The sequence below is a fragment of the Castor canadensis genome, chromosome 3 (assembly GCF_047511655.1).
Source record: "Castor canadensis chromosome 3, mCasCan1.hap1v2, whole genome shotgun sequence".
Classification (NCBI taxonomy): Eukaryota; Metazoa; Chordata; class Mammalia; order Rodentia; family Castoridae; genus Castor; species Castor canadensis.
In genome coordinates this window covers 73,107,078-73,127,844 of record NC_133388.1, presented here as the reverse complement: position 1 = coordinate 73,127,844, position 20,767 = coordinate 73,107,078, and the positions used below count along the sequence as shown (strand labels likewise).

The 20,767-nt window shown below is 36.4% G+C and overlaps 1 protein-coding gene across 5 annotated transcripts in view; it reads left to right on the top strand.

Moving 5' to 3' along the window:
• Positions 1-14,534, top strand: part of Nubpl (NUBP iron-sulfur cluster assembly factor, mitochondrial) — a 266,538-nt gene extending 252,004 nt beyond the window's left edge. For all 5 annotated transcript variants that reach the window (XM_074068202.1, XM_074068201.1, XM_074068200.1 and 2 more), the window contains 3 exons: positions 3,097-3,217; positions 6,460-6,542; positions 13,701-14,534. In XM_074068202.1, the coding sequence (XP_073924303.1) occupies positions 3,097-3,217; positions 6,460-6,542; positions 13,701-13,763 (267 nt within the window). In that variant the 3' untranslated portion in view covers positions 13,764-14,534. The remainder of the gene's footprint in view (positions 1-3,096; positions 3,218-6,459; positions 6,543-13,700) is intronic.
• The last annotated feature ends 6,233 nt before the right edge of the window (positions 14,535-20,767 follow it).

Sequence of the window (20,767 nt, the reverse complement as noted above, 5' to 3'; positions counted from 1 at the left end):
AAAAAACAAAAGATAGTTGATATTAAGAACCCTCTGTATGTTTGAAAGTTAGAGGTTTTAACAACAAAGCCTGGCTCCATTACTGATAATATGTAACTTCTTTTAGCTAAGGATAAAAGAATTGCTTCTTAGGTCATCTTGAATAAAGTAATTCTACTTAACTCTAGAATTTCCTTTTATTTCTTTTATTATCCTTATCAGTAAATGATGCTTAAGCATATATCCCAATGTATGTGTATTTATTTATATTGTATGTGTATGTAGTGTACATATATAACTACATTAGTATGCTGTTTTCATTATAAACACACAAAATTGAAATTAAAAAGAAATCATAGAATAGAAATTATATTATTTTCTTCCTATACTTCTGTGTCAACCAAGATGAGCTAGGTGACATACAATTAAACAACCTTCAAATTTCAGTGGTTTAAAACAACAGTTTGTCTCATGGTACATGTCCATTGTGATTTGGCTTCAGCATTTCCTCTGTATTATTCTCACACTGGCACCAGACTGACAGAGCAGCCACCATCTGGAGGGTTGCTAGCCACCAGGACAGAGGGAAAAATAATGAGGAATTAGCACCTACAGCTTCAGCCTAGAAGTGACACATGGTGCTCACATTTCACTGACCAAAACAAGTTATGTGTCATCACCTAATTGCAGAGGAGAAAAAATCCTAACCTTGTTCCCAGGAGGAGAACTGGACATATTTTAGACAGCAACCAAAAATGACCGCCATGATTGATTTTTGAAGAACACAGCCCTGAATGTTTTGTCTAAGAACATAAACACACAAAGACAAATTCTTTTAGTTTTTTTCATTATTTTATGTTGTTTTTAAAACTACTGAATTGAACTTTAAGAAATGAGTCTACTAGAACTACAGGCACAATGGCCTCTTTTATTCAAAACCCTTTAATGGCTTCTCTTTGCACGCATTATAAACCCAGACACCTGAATACCTTTTCAGCCTCATCTCACACCACTCACACCACACCTCATAGCCTCAGACCAGCCCTTCAGTTTCTTGATGGGATATGTTCTCCCTGTGTCCATCTTGAACACTGCTGCTTTTTTTCCCTTTCCTTATTTTTCCTGTAACTTTCAGGTCAAATGTTTCCAAACCCTCTATAACTCCTACAGTATAGTAAATCCTCTATGTTCTATTCTGGCATAGTACCCTGTACTTTACTTCCAGATAAATATGGTTTTATTCAGTCCACTTCTCCAATTAGAGCACAAGCTCCAAGAGGGCAAACACCAAGTCTCCTCCACTCACCACTCTATGCTCTCCCTGCTGTTTGGCACAGTTACTGACATATAATAAGAGCACATTAATATTATTTGGTTATAGTTTTATATTTTATGTCTGTGACATCTGTTGAGAATGTGATTGAGATGTTTATGTACTCCATTGAGGACAATTTGATGATGAGAAATAAACCATACAAACTGCAAATACACTTTTGCTCCATGACTCTATATGTCTTGGGGAGTCTAAGAGATTCCAAGGTAAAAATGCTTTCTGTGTTCTCTCTGACATGAAATACACCCTCATGTAGATTTTCATTTTTCTTTAAGGTTTTTTTTCCTGTTTTTATTTGTTGAACAATAATTTTCATGTTTAAGTTGAAAGCCCTACAGTCAGGGTATAAATAACATTTATCATAAATGTTATATACTCAAAGCAATGAATGTGTTATGTAGTCAAAGCAAATAAATAAATAAACTGTGATATTAAGCTGTGTTTTCTTCTAGCTTTCTGGAGATGGTACTGAATTACCAAAACAGTGTAATTTATTTTTTGTGATACTTTGTATCAGCAAAAAGTGGGTAAATACTAGATGCTTGGAAAATGCTTTGCTGCAAACCCATGCCCTTTACTGTTTGCCTTCATTTACATGTGTGTGTGGACAGCTTTAGTCTTTTCTGTTGCTACTTTCAGAAAGGAAAACAAATTTTGTCACCTTTTTTGTCTATGTGTTTCATTATGGACTATCAGTGCTATTATTTATTTAAAATGCAAATGTTCTAATAATCTCCTGCAATGATGACCTTATGGCAAAATTGATAGGATGATACAGACATTGTTATCTCTAAGCCTCTGATGTGGTGCTCTACATTTTTATTCTAGAAGAGAACCACTGTTTCCCATCAATAAAAAAGTGAGATTAAAAGGAGCATAAATAGGGATTAAATTTGCAGAGCCTGGGTATTTATTCCATAGCACTATTGAATAATAATGTTTATTAATGATGTATTTTGTGCTTGAAGCTAGGGAATATCAGAAAGAGATGATAATTTTCTATGAAACTTTAAAATTTTGTTTTGAACAATAACATTCGAATAAGAGTAAACATCAGCCTTGCTGGCACTGTCAGTTTCTCACATAGCCGTTTCTTAATGTTCTTATGAGGAGTAAATAAGACTGTACTTTGAAAGTACTCATTTCAGTACATGACATGCAATAAGTACTCAGTATATGTCATCTACTTTCAATCATGAGATTTTCTTCACAGTAAACCTCTTAAGAATTTATTTTCCTATTTCTCTCCCCTCTTGTTCTTCTTCACATTATCATCAGAACTAAATTTCTATAACACACTTCTGATTGTCTAGTATTACCTCTTCAGCACCATCCTTTCAACTTTAAAAATCTCTGAGGTGTTCTGTGTCTGAACAAGAAAGTCTTAGATTCATAATGGCATTTCTTATCATTCATATTAGTTACTTTTCTCCATTGCTGTGACCAAAATACCTAAGACAATTTAAACAATTTAAAGGAGAAAAGATTTATTTTGTCTCACAGTTTCAGAGGGTTCACAATTGTCTATGGGCAGCTTCATTCTTCCAATGCAAAGTTTTTTGGTTCCTGTTTATTCATGTCTTTGTAGCAGTTATCAGCATATTAAAGTTAACTATCTATGTCTTGATCTCTCACTAACTTGTGAGTTGCTTGAGAACAGAAACCTACCTTACTCATGTTTGTAGTAGTGATACCTAGTAGGTACGTAGTAAAAACTTGTTGAAATGATGTATTAAGATCTGGTGTAATTTTACTTTAATTTCACTTGTCTTTTATTATTCTAGGTTCTTGGTCTTGTCCAAAACATGAGCGTTTTCCAGTGTCCAAAATGTAAACACAAAACTCACATTTTTGGTGCTGATGGTGCAAGGAGACTAGCACAGACCCTTGATCTTGATGTTCTAGGTGAGACCTTGGGATTTTATATATATTTTTTTATTAGGATATATTCTTTATACAGGGGATTTATAGTGACAATTCCAATTAGACTTATATACATTGGTTAGATCCACCCCATTGTCTCCCCCACCTCAACTCCCTCCACACTCCACTTAAAGCAATTGCAAGAAATTTCTTTGTTCTATTTCATAAAAGTATATGAAGTCCATCAACCATATACCCTCACCTTAATCTCCTTCCTTCACCCTCTCTCTCCCGCTAGTCTCTACCCCCCTCTGTAAACATTGTACCTATTTTACAGTCCTGAGACTTTGGGATGTTACAGAAAGGAAAATGGGATGAGGCTTGGTTATGAAGAGTGTCACAGAAAATAATTATGTTAGTATAGTGCTATTCTATGTGTTAACCTCGCTTTGGCTTTTTGAGTAGGTTTGGTCTACCAACTATGACAGTAATTTCTACTATAAACAAACCTGCCTATAATTTCAACTTAAGATGGGAGTTTTATGGTTTTAGTACTGTGATTTAAAGCCATACTTAAATGTCAGTCATCACTTTGGTTGCTAAGTTATTCATTAATATTTCAGCATAAACAAAATGTAAGTATCAGTTCTTGGAGCATGTATAAAAAAGATACCTGGGTCAGTTCTGTGTTGTCTTTCAGTTTTAGAATGACAGAATTTCTGTTTTCTGTAACCTTTTTATGTGTTTGCCATGGGACCTGAAATTTACATTAAATGTACATCACACAGCACTGAATTAAAGAATTAATTAGTATATTAGGGGAACTAAAATTCTGTGTCAAGTGAGCAAAGCACAGATTTTGGAGAAAACATGATTTTTCAAAAATTCACAAGCAAGTTAGTGGACTTTTTAGAAAACATGTTTTGATATGTAATTGTGAGCAGGTTTCTATTTTTGGGCAAAGGCAGATGTTACATGCTGAATAAGGAGACATAGAGTGAGTTATTAGTTTTAGGTAGTTAAAAATTAAGATCCTTTAGAGATCAAAGAATTTCAGAATACTCTCTATTATAATTAAGTTTCTTAAAGTTAATGTTAAGTTCATTATTGTCATTACACATTTGTACTATAGGAGCAACCACAATACCAGGTGAATACTAATGATATAGTTTGATACATTGCTTTAATTATACCCACTAATTATATTCTGCAACTGTTTTTAATTTAACTAACCTGGAAAGCTCAATTTTCCAAAATCTGCCTAATAACATAACAGAATGACATTCACTTACATATTAAAGTAAATGTATAATTATAATGGCATTATTGAATTATGCTGACAATATTGTAATTCTCTGACTTACAAATGAGTGGTACAGTTTTGTAAGCAATATGTTTTTGTTTAGAATTTTAAATAACTCATGGAGAAACAGTCTCATATTTGGAAGTTACATTTTAACTAACAACACACAAACATAATTACTCAAAACTGTAGAAACACTGATCACTGGTCACAAACTACATAGTGTTTAACAGTGTTGTGGGGAAAAAAATAACTCATCATTCTCAGTTCCAACTCAGAACCCACTCCCTGTTTTAATGCAGTCATGGTCTCCCATGAACTGGAGCAGGGGGTGCAATTATGAAGAGCATGGATTGGGAATGAGGAACTGGAATCAGAACAAGAGCTCTGTCAACTAAGGCCTACTGGCTACCTTACTCCCCCATCCACAAGAACCCTCATTTGTCCTATACTGACCACTTAGCTGCCGCTCAAATTATCATTTGGGTTGTGTTTTAAGTGATTATTTGGATAAACAGCTCTTCAGAACCTTCTACATTTTTCCTCCTGGGACAGTTATATGCATAGTTGTTAAAGTCTCAGGCCATCTCAAAGAAAACCTTTTAACCAATTCTTTGTCTGAAACATAACCCCATTTATTTCAGAGCTAGCTCCTCAAAGATAGTTCTCACACCCAAACTGTGATGGCATACTTCCATTTCTGTAGTAGAAAAGAAATCATTCAGGATTTCTTACTATTAATGATAGCTCATAAATCAAGAGAAAAATCTTTATGGGTTTCTAAGCATTTTATATAACTTATTTTACCCTGTCTGTCCCTGTGTTAATTTCCTGCAGTCTGAATTTGATCTATAGGATAGACATGAAATTTACTGAAAATCTAATCCATAATGCTACGAGAATATTCTTGTATTTTATCATTGGATATTGGATATTAAGGAAAGACTTAAAGAGTTAAGATTGTAAAATAAGCTGACAATTGGAGCATGGAGTATCTGTTCTGCTATGTACTTCATAATAAATTGTAATATTTTTGTACATACACTTCTGCATTATTTATATTGCCTAGCAGTGTATAGGATGAGTTATTTATATAAAACACACATTTACACACACACACACACACACACATTTCAATGACCTTTGCATGGATTTAGAGTGATTCTGAGGATGCTAAGAGCCATGATGAGTCAATTCTATCTAAGACTCCATTGGTTGCATTTTAAATCTTAGCATTTGAGACTTCATTTGTGATAGTGTGATGGAAAGAGCATGTTGGCACTAATAAAAGAAAAAGCATATTACATGGTAGGTCAAAGCATTTTGCTCTCAAGTTCTACCACCTAACAGTAATACATTCTTAGGAATAACACACAATCTTTCCAACTGCAGTCTATGCCTTGGTGGTTCTTGTGTACTCATCAAGCTCACAAGTTACATTAAATGCTCCATAGATTAATAAATGATAAGAGAAAAATAATTCTGTCTGATTAAAAGGCAGACATTGGGATAACTACTTTTTGGCAGTTCTCTTAGCTCACTTGTCTGCCTACATTAGGAAGATCATTTTGTTGTACCTTTTTTTAGACTACTTTGCCTTCTCATATCTTCCTCTTCAATTTTCTCTTTACTGTGTGGCATAATATATCTATATCGGATATTATAGGAGAAAATCATTTACAAATGTCTCCTAAGCCATTCCTTGCCAGAACACCTCCAGCAAAGAATAAATCAGATGCTTTGTCCCTTGATTGGCTGCCACATAGCTTTCATGTATAAATACTCAGTCACTGTACTACCTTCCTTCAGATGGAATTTTGCCCCTAGTTTTTATTTCTAATTTCTTTTTCAGACATTTTGCAAATTGAGGACAGTCATAACTCAACTAAATTCAAATGAGTTTAGTTCAGATTTTGTTTCTTTATTAAGTTCAAATAGTGAGCTTCTGTGATTCTAATGTGTATTTCATGGGCTCTTGTAGGAGACATTCCCTTACACCTCAGTATAAGGGAAGCTTCAGATACAGGCCTGCCAGTTGTGTTTTCAAAGCCTGAAAGTGATGAGGTAAGTTACATTTTTAAATGTGTATTTTTATTTCTTTTTGTGAGCTAAGTGCTTTTGATATACAGAAAGTTCAGAAGAGTAACCTTATCTGTGTACAGGGCATACATACAAACAAGGATTAGCTAACTTGTCCAAAGCATCTTTAAGTTATACACTGTTTAACATATATTTCAAAATAGAAGAGAAAAATGTGAATTTACTTATCACAAATGATAAAAGTTTAAGGGCACAGATATGTTAATTACCCTAAGTTAATCATTATCTAATGGGCACAAGAACCTAAACTTCACAGTGTAATTTAGGAACATATAAAATTACTATAAGTCAATAAAATATAAATAAATGCCTGAGTTACTGAATAAAGAACTTCTATTCCGGTGTTTGGCAATTAATCTCCTCATAGCACATTTAGTCCCCTGTTTAGCACTATTGGGGATTGAACCTAGGGCCTCATGCATGCTTGGCAATTGCTGCCCTACTGAGCTGCATCCCCAGCCTAGTTAGTCTATCTAGCTGTAACCAGGAAGCTCTTTGACTTCAGTCCACTCACAATGATATGTTTGTTTTGGGTTTTTTGTGTTTATTTTGGTTGCTGGGATGATTTTATTAAAATATTTTACTGTTAAAAAAAAAAGTTATACACTGTTTGCATGGTAGGCTATCAGTGTTGGCTTTAAACTATTAGCTTGACAAACTTACCTATAGAGGGAATCATCACCCAACCAACTTTCTCAGGAAGAACCCAAATAAAGAGTTTGTAAAATTCCTATATTGGTGACTAGCATTATTTAACTGCTCAGGGTTATTACATTTCAGTATTACAAGTTCAGTTAATTGTTAGGAGAAACAAACCTAATGTAAGAAAATGTTAAGTTGGATGAATAGAGGGAGGGTATCCAGCCATTAGAGATGAGCTTTTCCTTTTATTTATTTTACCAAGTATGATTGGGGAGGTGAAGTGGTAAAGCCTAGTACCGTTTCATTAGCTAGGATTATTGGGAATACAGTTGGTAGATTTTCAAAGTTGCCAAATCAAAATCTTCAAGCGTAAAGTATTGTATTGTAATCCTTTTTAAAAAATAGAAATCTTTTCCTAACTAGTACTTGTTATTTAATCCAGAAACTGAGTAGTCATGTGGTACATCAGTTTTGATGTAGTTTTGCTCCCCTTTCCTGAGCAGCCCATATCAATCTTCTAATAGTTTTTCTTTTTTGCGTTTTCCCCTTAGCTAACGTATATTTTTATAGTGTTGTTATTTTATCCATCCATAGCTATTACCCCTTCATTCTAGTTTGTTTTCTCTAATATTTTGTTGGCTGAAAAATAAAAGAGCCAGACTTGGTTAGAGCTATAAATAAAGTAAGAGTAAATTAAGTCAAGAATTTTACATAAGTAAAGTTGATTCATTTTTTTAGTTACCTTTTTCAGGGACCCAGAGATCCTTTCTTATGGTACAGGTTATTGACTTGCCGGCAGTATGATCTTTAAGTAAATACAGTATAGAAGTTTCCATTTTTTTCTCGCCTTTTAAGTATTAAAAGTTAAATTTCCTTTTCAGTCTTTCTTAAGACACTTTCAGAAATGCAGAAATGACAACTCTTTATTGCTTTCATAATTAAATCTGGCAGTCCCAACTACCATAGGTATACTTTATATATTTAGTATCTGAAAAGTTTAAAATTGAGGCTTTTTAAAATTATACACATTTAAATGCCTCCCAAGAAAAGGCTATTTAAAGACATCGCATGGTTATTCCTTATAAATAATAATAGTTTAATTGTGAGCTTATCTTTTTAAATATTTTTCTACCTGCTCATTATTGCTTTTTTCTTTGAAATTCTATAAAAGTAAGAAATATCTCATTGAAGCTAGAGGAATGTCATATAGCAGAGAACATATAACAATCAATTTAAAGGGTTTTAAATTCCAAGCAGTGTTTATGAAGTTTTTTGGAGTTACATGTTTTTATACTCTGATCTACATTTGTGTAAATATTAGACTTGTTTTTCTGTGGCTGGGTGGCATTTCTGAGAGTTTAATGACAACTTAAACCTTTCTGGTATAAGCTAGTTGTAATTTGATGAAATTTCTTTAAAAATGGTGAGAATTTCATGTACTGCTAATCAGCTTTAAATATAAAGACTTCTGATTAATTTTAAGATTTAGACATGGTCATGAAAAGGAAAAAATACAGTGTCTTGTACTTTGTTTTCTTTCCCTGGAGGATAGTATTTCCTACGCATAGATTGTAGTCATTCATAATTATTAATCAGTTCGTAATAATAATAATAGCAATTACTGTGTATCAGACACTATCAGACATTTTATTTACATTATTTTCTATCCTCACAGCAATTTAATGCCATATGTAGATAGTCCCCATATTACAGATTAGGGAACTAAGACTCAAGGAAGTTAAACAATTTTCCCAAAATTGCGAGACAAGTCTGTTTCTTTGAAATGTTGGCCTCTTTCCATTATATCATCTTCTGGGTCCTATACTGATAGCTACATCTTCAGTTTCCTCTAAGAGACTGGTACAATGCTTAGATGCATTGAACCCATTATCTTACTTGATTCCCATAGCATCTTTGTGAAGGCAGGCATAATTTTCTCCATTATTTCACATGAATATGCTAAGGAAGCTTACAGAATACTAAAAGCCATTCCACACTCAGCTCTGACACACAGCCTGTGCGTTCTTATCTCCATGCAGTACTTGCTTCACTTCCTAACAATTGTGAGGTTAGTTCAGTGTCTGCCTAGTATATGTATAAGGTGGCTTTCAGTTCAACCCCTTTTTATAACATCTCAGTTCTAGAGAATGAGCCAACTCTGCCCCTCAGGCCCTATTGGCATGTCTAGCCACAGAGCATAAGGCAGAGAATCTTAATCTAGGTCTCAGAATCCCCTGAAATTATATCTAGAGTATGTGAAGGTGCATTTTTCTGGGAAATTGGACAAGAGCTTTTTTAGATTCTCAAAGGGGATCTCTGCATGGAAGGAAAAGTACTGACTCTGAATCAGCATGGAGTTTCATTACCAAGGTTGCCAAGTATTGCTTTTAAGTATGACCTGAAACAATTTTCCTAACCTCTTGAACTTTTCTCTCCATCTATAAATTGATGTCATAATGAAGAGGATTTCAATGTAAAACTGCATTGAAAAATGCCAAACAAAATACCAGCTGTACTTATTACTTTCTGAAACTTCCTATCTAAGATATCATGACACTAAATGTCTTTCCTCTTTCCTTTATTAATGGGCCAAATCCACTTATTCCAAAGCATCAAGTAAATGTCATTCTTTGGTGGCATTTAAAATTCAGAGTAGCAGAATTTGAATCTTGTGAGTAGAGCACCCAGCTTCAACTTTAAAGATGTTAACTCCTGAACATTAGAAAGCTGGAATTGAGTCCTGGAATTGAATCCTTCCTAGTTGACTTGCAATTAATCCTGTTCCTATAGTTCTGTTTCCTTTCTCCCTATAAAACCAAATTTAAATTTTCTTTCAGAAACTAGCCACATCTCTTCCAATAGATCCTGTGGTATTTGTGGAAGCTCAATGCCTGTTCTACCTGAACATCTTCATTTAAAAAATGAAGGGAACATTTACTTTCCAATATAAATTTCTGCAAAAGCTAATAAAATTAGTTGTTAATCATTAGTCCCTTTTCCTGACAGTTTTGTTTTTTATTTTTTTTATTCATTTCATTTTATTTTTTAAAATTTTTATTTTATTTGTATGTGCATACAATGTTTGGATCATTTCTCCCCACTTCTCCCTGCCCTCCTCCCTTACCTCTCCCCTTACCCCCCCTTACCCCTCACTACCTGTCAGAAACTATTTGGCCCTTATCTCTAATTTTGTTGAAGAGAGAGTATAAGCAATAATAGGAAGGAACAAGGGTTTTTGCTAGTTGAGATAAGGATAGCTATACAGGGAGCTGACTTGCATTGATTTCCTGTACATGTGTGTTACCTTCTAAGTTAGTTCTTCTTGAACTAACCTTTTCTCTAGTTCCTGGTCCCCTTCTCCTATTGGCCTCAGTTGCTTTAAAGTATCTGCTTTAGTTTCTCTGCATTGAGGGCAACAAATGCTACCTAGTTTTTTAGGTGTCTTACCTATCCTCACCCCTCCCTTGTGTGCTCTCGCTTTATCATGTGACCAAAGTCCAGTCCCCTGTTGTGTTTGCCCTTGATTTAATGTCCACATATGAGGGAGAACATACGATTTTTGGTCTTTTGGGCCAGGCTAACCTCACTCAGAATGATGTTCTCCAATTCTATCCATTTACCAGCGAATGATAACATTTCGTTCTTCCTCATGGCTGCATAAAATTCCATTGTGTATAAATACCACATGTTCTTAATCCATTTGTCAGTGGTGGAGCATCTTGGCTCTTTCCATAACTTGGCTATTATGAATAGTGCTGCAATAAACATGGGTGTACAGGTGCCTCTGGAGTAACCTGTGTCACATTCTTTTGGGTATATCCCCAAGAGTGGTATTGCTGGATCATATGGTAGATCAATGTTGTTTGCTTTTAAGGATGATCCATAGGAAAAATACTAATTGGTAAAAGTTTTATCTTTTGTTTTTTGACTTCCTTTTTCCCTCCACTTTCATATTCCATCACTCCTATACCAAGTGTCAGGACTCTCGTTCTTAGCCCATAAAATCCTTTAAAATGTACTTGGGAATTTAAATTTCCAAGTAACAAACATTTAACTTTCCGAAGAGGCAAACACTAAAGAGGTGGTGATTAATTTAAAGGTATGAATTGTGGTGAGTTTAAGACATCATTGGGTAAGTTAGAAGGTCTTGCAGTAACAATTAAAAAGCACTAACAGGCTGCTGCCTTTCCAGTGAATGGGCAAAACCTTAGCACACGTGCACCACTTAGGAAGAAGAATAAATGAAACACCAAATGTGAATGGGGTAACAGACAAGAAAGCAACAGAGAAGGGAGAGAAAGTGGGTACTTAGAATTCAGAAGTCTTAATAGCATTGCCTCATGCTGTGGGTCTGTACTTGTTGATTGGGCTTTACCACAGAGACCAAGACGTGAGGACTGTGAGTGACTGATGACCTTGTGCCTTTACCCTTTTACCAAGTAAAAATGTTAGCATCAGAAGAATGTGCTATGATTACTTTTGGTAAAGTCTCAAATTATCTTATAATTTCTAAAGTATCACTTCACATTCTTACTGTGAAATGATTATTTATGATAAATTAGATCTGCAAATATTTAAAAGCAAAGGAAAAGAAGAGTTCCGCAAAGCTTTCATTTTGGTTATTCTTTATCCTTTATTGCTTGATAATGGCAGAGTAGACAAATAGAGTCCAGCTCTATTATCTGTGGCTCTTAAATGGCCCAATATAAAGATCTAGAGTAGGAGGGGAGGGTAAGTCTATGTAGAGTTGAGGTGATGAAAGAACAGAGAATATTTTGAGAAATCTCAGTCATAGCTTGTACATATGATGTATTTGTGACCTTTATTCTAGATATGAATGAAACAAAAAAGAGGGATTTAATTATTCCTCAGGCAGGAAAAGTGCTCATTTGAGCTCATCAGTGAGACTGTAAAATTTCTTGGGGGCATAGTAATAATAGCAACAACTACTAATACTGTTTGTTTCCTTTGCACCAGCACTTCACAGGCCTTTCTCTCAATACTCCTCAAAAATCCTTTGAGGATATAGAAACTGCCTAGAATGCCTTCACCTTTCACCTTCTGCCTGTCTTCTACATCATTACATCCCACAGGTTTTCCAACAAATACTTTGTATGCAAGAAGAACCAAAATGTGTTTGTTCAAATGATACAATGTTGACTGAAAAAAATTCAGTCTCAGCAATTTTGTAGAAATCAAAACTGTTAAACTAAGCACTTCCAGTCGTTTCTTAGCAAATGATAATTAAAGTTGTTATCTTGAGTGGGATATACTGGAAGTCTAAGCTTGTCGATTAGTCCATTAAAAAACAAAGATTAAATGTAGCAAATTTGATTATTCTGGAACCATTCAGAATTTTTTGTATTCTGAGTTTATGTAGGTAAGTACTAACTGATTATTGAATGATGTCCGTGACTCAGCTTGCTTTTCAGTTTTCATCACAAAATGTTAGGCATAAATTCCTAGAAAAGCTACTAGGAGATAAAAGGTATTTATAAAGATACATAAGTAAAAATTAACACAGTGAGAGAAACATTTATTTACAAGTACAAGTTATTTCCATTTTAAAACAAACTGTTTCTATTAACTATAGCAGAGAATGAAATCATTTTTAGACTTGCATTAGGATTAAAATCACTTCTATTATGAGTTTATTGTTTAATAAGTGATGTAGTAGAAAGAGTTGGGCTTTAGAGTCACTTGGACCCAGGTGTAAATGTTTTCCAGCCTGCTGACTTCAAAAATGACCTTGAGCAAACAACTTCCGATTTCCCATCTAAGTTGAGCCAATGATGCTTATTTTACATGATAAAGTACTTACTTGTGAAGTACTTTCTATAATAAGTACTCAATAAAGAAAATTTAAAACCTTATTCATGTTTTGAGAGTTTTTTAAAAGGATGTTTTAACATGAGATTTTTAACACTTTTCTGGTAAAAATAAAACATGATTCATCTGTTAGGGCTCAGTCATGGTCTTTAAAAATGAAAATGTGTAAAACACACTTGAATAACTTCATCAAGTGTTTCAGCAAACAAACCTTAAATATCTCTTTTAACTGTGAAGAGTCTGGGAGTTGGTCAGCCTTGGGTCAAAACCCAGCTTGTTACCTGCTAGCAGTAATGCTTTGGACTAAGACTTTTTACCTTTCCTGTCTAAAAGTTAGCATGATGGCAGAACTTACCTCCTAGGGTAACTGTGAGAGTAACTGAAATACTTGGCAAATATTGAGTGCTCAGTAAATTTTATTTATTGCCATTAATATTAATAGTATATAGATAGATTAATAGATAGACACACACAATTATATCAGTGTAGAAATTAATGGTTTTAGAAAGTCTTAGCCAGGCATGGTCGTACACATCTTAATCCCAGTGCTTTGGAGGTAGAGAGAGGAGGATCATAACTCCAAGGCCAGCCTACCTGCATTGTCTCCTCACTACTAAACGTCCTCACCTCACCCAGTTTCTTCTTTTCCAGACCAAAGCTTACCTAAGAGTTGCTGCGGAAGTGGTAAGAAGATTGCCACTGCCTCCAGAATGATTCCCTGAGTGCTGGAAAGTGTCCTGTTACTTGATAACAAGAGGATCTTTGGAAATGATCAGTGTGGTGGTGGAACCTATAGAAATACTAGCCATCAAAATTGGTTCTTTTCTTTTGAAGGAAATAGTGTCTTATTTTCAGATTTCATTTGCTAACTATGACTCAAATACATCTCTCTCTCTGTTTCTCTCTCTCTCTCTCTCTCTCTCTCTCTCTCTCTCTCTCTCTCTCTCTCTCTCTTTCTCTTTCTTTCATTCCTTTTCTTCTTTCCCTCTCTTCCTCTCTCCCTCTCCCCTTGCCTCCCTCTTTCCTTCTCCATCTCCATCTCTCTCTGGTAATGGGATTGGAGACAAGTGCTCTACCACTTGAGTCATACCCTCACTGGTATATTTAGGTGTTTTTTGAAAGCTAATGTGTATCAACTGCACTGAACTGCATTTTATTTTATTGAATTACCTCTTGAGGAATCATGATTTTATGATGTTACGGTATCACTTTGGTAGAGTATTGCACTCTTTTGCTTGATCACAGAATTAAGTCAAACTGTGTATGGACACAGACCAGGCATGTTGGGCTGTGTTTGAATCTTGTCTCAAGCACAATCTTGGGCATAATCTTAATAAAGATGAACCTCTGCTTCTTCATCTAGACCAAACACTACCCCAGATTTAGTGAATCTGAATCTCCAAGGATGGAGTCCAGTCATGTATTTTTTAATAAGATCATGATGATTTTATGATAATAGCAATAATAAATAACATTGATCAAGTCCTTCTGTGTCTTTGTTCCATTCATTTATTTGTTTTACAGGTGAAAATGGAGGTATAGAAAAGTCAACTATCTTGCCAAGGGTTACTGTCTCTAGCAAGTGATGAAGTTGGTTGGATACTGGATTTCTCCTTTTGTACACCAGTGAGCATTTGTTAATTTCCAAAGAGGGATATAATATTCAATATGGTCATGAAATATCCCCCACTTGCCCTTTTAGGAGCATTTCATAGAGTTCATGTTCTGAAGAATACACACTGAAAAACATGTTTCTTGTCCAATTGAAGCTGAGTGAGAGAGAGAGAGAAGGGCTCTGTAAGGTCAGGTAGCAGATATAAAGCCGCAAGTACTGATAAGAGTTCTTGAGTCATTAGTTATTCATCAAGGAAGTGGTTTGTGACCTTTGGCAACTCCTTTGCTCTGTAGTTATCAGCCAGAATGTTAGGCAAAGAGTTGCCTAACTTGCAAATATGTTTTCATGGGTATTTGCAACAGTTTTATGAGCAATAGCCAAAAGCCAAGCCAAATTTTCTTCAGCGGGTGAATAGTGAAACAAGTAGTGGTACATCTAGACCATGAAAAACTATTCCACAATTTTAAAAGAACAAACTATGTATACATGCAACAATTTGAATTCCAGAGAGTTATGCTGAGTGAAAAGTCAATCCTATAAGATTATGTACTATATGATTGCATTTATAAATGTTTTGAAATGACAGGATTATAGAAATGAAGAGCAGATTAATGATGATTGTGTAAAGGAGGGATGGGGACAGAGGGTATTGAGTGTGGCTATAAAAGAGCAATTTGAGAGATCCTAGTGATGGTGGAAATACCCTGTACCATGACTTTTTTGTGTCGATGTCTTGATTTTGATATTGTACTAGTTTTACAAGATGTTACTATTAGAGAAAATCGTGTTAAGAGTATGACGGAATTGCTCTGTATTATTTCTTGCAATTTTATGTAAATCACAATTATCGCAAAATAAAAATGAAAGTTGAATTAAGAGAAACATCCAGCTTTATATGAGATGAAATTTTTGGACCAAATTATCCAAACTAATTCATATCAATGAATAAAGCCTTTGTGCACACACAGTGATCATCATTCATCACTGAGAAGAAAGTAATGACTGAAAGTTGCAGATATTTATTTGAATTTTCATTATTTATTTAGGAAGGGGACAATATGGATGATCTTTGGGCACTTCTGAATATTAAAAAGCAAGCAATTAAACCAAACTTAACTTTGAAAAAGGTGCTTTAAACTGTGTGCCATAATTTAATACATCTAATGCAGAAATGGCAAAGAGAGTCTTTACTCATAAATACATGTACTTGTATACTTAGAGAGGATCCACAAATATAATTCCCTGCCCCTTTTTCCATTTCCTTCACTTGACTGGTATCTGCAGATGCTTTGGGAAAGCTGGGGGGTGGGGGGAGGATTGTAGTTGGATTCTGTATGCAGGTGTAGAAGTGGAAGAAGGGAAGGAAGCTATAAACACAAGAACTAGGCTTATTCTAAACTTTGCCTGTGGCAATCTTTGTTAAGATTCAAAGAGCTGTCATCAAAGATAAATGCTAGTCCCCTTGTTGTTAAAGAGTGATATTCATTCCTCATTCTTCACATTTCCATAGAGTGAGAGAATTAACATTCTGTCCAAGAAGGAAAGTAAGCTCCCTCACTCCCTCCATTTCAGGAAGGGAAGAGTGACTCATCTTATGAGAAAATTTCTTCACAAAGCCCTCTGCATTTCTGTCTTTGTCAAACCCTAGGATTTCTAAGGCAAGCCACAGGGAAACCTGAAGTCGTCCATCTCTGTCTTATACTTGAGTGGGCAGTCCATCTAATTTAAAGTTAGAGTATTTGGTAGCTCATTGTGGTCACTATCCTTTAATCCAGCCTTTGTCACTAGTAAAGCTACATTTTTTTTAACTGAAATCTGTGTCTCTCAGTTCCAAACAAAGGAAGAATCCCCAAACCTCTACCCCACTTCAAGAAAACAAAACATATCTTTATAGAATCCTACAAAATCAGAATTGAAGAGTATATTTCAGCTTAGATAATCCCACTACTCCACTGAAAGAATGTTTAGTAAAAAGTAAGTTCACTGATGGTCAAAAAATTTTTTAGGGGGTTGGAGGAGGTTTCTGTGAAGTATAATACATATACAGTAAAGCACTAAAGACATCAATATGTAGTTTAACTGATTATTCACAAAGTAAGCATCCATATGACTCCCAACCAGGTTAAGGGGTAGAACACAGCCAACCTCCCCCAAACCCCAGTTTTCCTTCCCAATTGATACCCTCTCCTGTACAAAGTTAACCAGCTACTGATGTTTTAACACCTAACCTGCATCCTTAAACGATATAGTTTTGCCTAGCTTTTAAAATTTATATTAAATAGAATCATGCATTTTTCTTTTGATTTGTGCTATTAGCTGCATTTAATTTACTCTTGACTGCTTTTGCTCCATATCAAGTTTCTAAGATCCATGTCTCTTGTTGCTTGTAACCATGATTTATTTGTTCGTGTTCTTTTCTGTAGAGTATAATGGATATACGCAACTTATTCATTCTACTATAGATGGACATTTGGATTGATTCCAGTGTTCATTATAGGTAATACTGTTCCTATACAGTATTACATGCTTTATTGGTGTCTGTGTGCCTGGATTTCTGCTGAGTTATTTCTAGGAGTAGAATTACTGGTAGCTTACTGATACTTCCTTGCAACTTTATTTTGCATCTCCCTATTTACAAATGAAGTTAAATAACTTTACATGTATTTATTGGCTAATTGGATATTCTCTTTTATGCAGTACCTGGTCAAATTCTTGTCCATTGTATTATTGGAGGGCTTTATATATTCTTTTTTTTTCCTTTGGTGTGTCTGGGGTTTTAACTTGGGGCTTCTCACCTCACAAAGTAGCCACTCTACCACTTGAATTACTGAATTTTGTACGAGACACCAAAGTCATGAATTTACCATCTGTTCTGGTTTGAATATGGTTTGTCCCTCAAAAGTTCATGTGCTAGAAGCTTGATCGCCAGTACAGTGATATTGAGAGGCAACAAAATCTTTAAGAGTTGGAGCCTAGTGGGAGGGTACTTAGGTCTTAAAAGAGATTAATACTTTTTCCTTTCAAGAGTACATTCTCATTCTCTTAGGAAGTCTTGAGAGGGCAGTTTTATAGTGAACCTGGCACCTCCCCTGAATCTTTTGCATTTACCACTCACCACTCTTTCATACATTCTTGCTATTATGATGCTGTCCCCCATGAGGCCGTCACCAGAGCTGAGCAAATATCAGCACAATACTCTTGACTCTCCAGAACTGTAATCTAAATAAACCTCTTTATATCCTACCCAGTCTCAGATGTTTTGATATAGCCACACAAAATGGACTAGGCATTATCCTATACTAACTTCTGGAACTATAATTGTTTTGCTCTTTACATTTAGTTAAACAATCCATTTGAATGTTTTGTTGTTGTTGCTTTTGGGTGAAGTATACTTTAAGTTTTGTATTTTTTCTCTGGGGATATCTAATTGTTCCAATATCACTGGAAATATCTTTTCCTCTACTGTTCTGTGGTACCACCTTCTATGCAAATTAAATGTGTGTGTTTCTCTGGGTCTGTTTCTGGCCTCTATTCTTTTTTTTTCCTCTATTCTATTCCACTGGTTTATTTATCTTTGCATCAAGAGCTCTCTGACTACTTTATTATCACTATGTTCTTCAAAAGTTTTTGGCAATTCATGATTCTTTGACTTTCCATATAAATAGCTTGTGAAATCCAAAAGCAACAACAAACTACTGAAAAGAATCTCAGTTTGGCTTAGGGTGGAGAAGACTGGAAAAGAGTGTTGCACCCACACTTAGAGCAAGGAAAAACTGTACAAACTATAAAATCAAAACTTTTCTTAAACTCACCAGAAAACTGAAGTTGCATTGCAACCAAGAAGCCTGAAATGGGAAGAAAAATGGGACCCTCCAAGGAGGGGCACAGTGCAAGCACTGCCTTGCCTTTGGCAAAGCATGGAAGAGAGATGTTATGCTCCCAACAAACAGGCAAGAAAAATTTAGCAAAAATTTTAACAAGTTGCTAAAAGCTGAGTGTGGCATACCAGCTTTCCAGGGTCCCTGGAAGCTGCTGAGAGGAGTCATTGTGGCCACACATGAAATTTGCTCCACAAACCTCATTGGGTGTCTAAGAGAATTGAATGCAGGGCAGGGAACTGGGAAAGCTTTCTTTAGTGGTATAGACCTGGAGGAGGGAGCAACTGCCCTGTGAGAAAAAATCACACAGCCTGCCTGGGCCCTTCTACTCTGTAGAAAAAAAATCATAAGCCCTGGGAGGGGAGGCAACAAACCTTGTCCTTAAGGCATGGATGAAGACCCATTATTACTGGGAGTAGAAAATAGAAAAACTCTATTCTGGTAGAGCAACAGGATGCCTACTTGGCTCTGGATGATTAAATGTACCCTAACTCTAGGAAAATATTATGATTTTTTTTTTCGTGGTACTTGGGCTTGAGCTCAGGGCCTGTACCTTGAGCCACTCCACCAGCCCTTTTTTGTGTTGGGTTTTTTTGAGATAGGGTCTCGAAAACTATTTGAACAACAATCCTCCTCAGCTCTGCCTCCTGAGTAGCTAGAATTATAGGTGTGAGTCACTGGTGCCTGACAAGGATAGTATCTTTGAGAAGATCCATTGCTAATACCCAGGGACCTGTGGCTTGCCTGATGCTGGGGCCAAATGAGAACAACAGAGAACCTTGCACTCCATGGCAATCTAGCAATCAGAAAATATCAAGCAACAGCAGACTACCCCTGAAGAAAGGGACAGGAATGTGAATAGAGAAGGCCAAAAGCTAAGGATAGGACAGGAATATTAAGGGAAAAAAATCCTTTGGCAACTCAGCATTCAACTTAAGCTTGAGGTGAGACTAGAGGGATTTGAAGCTAATTGTATACTGAAAGTAACCATAATAACAACAAGCCTAATAAGATGAACTCCTGGCAAGACTAAACCCAGCCCTCCATATTAAAGTTCTATCAGAAGACAATACATTGGGGGGATTCCAATATGGCGGCTAGAGGGAAGAAGCAGAAAGCGAGCCTCCTATAGTGAAATCTTGGAGAGATGCTGGAGACACATTGTGCAGGCATAATCACTGAGAAAAGGCATAACTTTGACCCCACCACACCTCCAGCTGGCGCAGAGACTCTCCACTTCACTTTAAACAGAGAAACCAGGAGGGCCCCCAGGCCACCAGTCGCTGGCGCCCAGACGGCTTGGGAAGACGTGGACCAGGTGAGCTTCGCAGTACCACGGTACTCCCACAGACGAGCCTGGGCCAGAGCAGCATAGCCCCCTGGACAGACTGACCTCCACCCGGGGAAAAAAGAGAAACTGAGTAATAAGCAGTAAGCAATAAAGACACATGGGAGAGAGGGTGGGGCGCCCTGAGCTCCAAAGATTGGGGGAAAGGAACCCTTCCCAGGACTGTAAATAAACAAGCCAGGCAGGCCGGAGAGGCTCTGGCAGGAGCGGGGGCGCGCACCAAGCAACCAGGAATGGGAAAGCTTGTGAGACTGGTAGAGGGAGGAAAACTCCACAAGAGAGGAGGGAAGACCCACTTCCCACTAGAGCTGTAAACAAACATGGCGGCTGGCAGGAGCAGCAGCACCGCCCAGTAATCAGGAGCAGGAAAGCTTGTGAAAGCGGATGTGGGAGGAGAACTGCGCAGGAGAGGGGGGAAGACCAACCTCCCACATGAACTGTAAATAAACACACAGGCCTGAGAGCGCGGGTCAGTGTCACCTTTCCCAGTGCTTGGAAAGGGGAAAGCCTGTAGCAGAGGCTCCTGCACAGGAGAAATCTGAGCAAACAAAGCCTGCAGGGCCAGGTGATTGCTAAGCTCACCCCAGAGATCTGCATAAATAATGCCTCCAGCAACAGCAGACTGACAGCAGCGGGCAGGCAAGCCACAGCTGCAGATTCCATTCCCAGAACTGTCTCCAGACTCTTTTTTTTTCTCTTTTTCTCCCTACCTTTAATGAGAAAACAACCAAATTACACCTGCAAGCTGAAAAACTTACTGAAACTGTATTGCATTTGAACTTGGGACACTTGGTGGGGATTTTTTTGTGTGGGTGTGTGTAGTTTTGTTCTACTTTATGCATCCCCTTTGAGGAGACAACTACAGAACAACATCTGA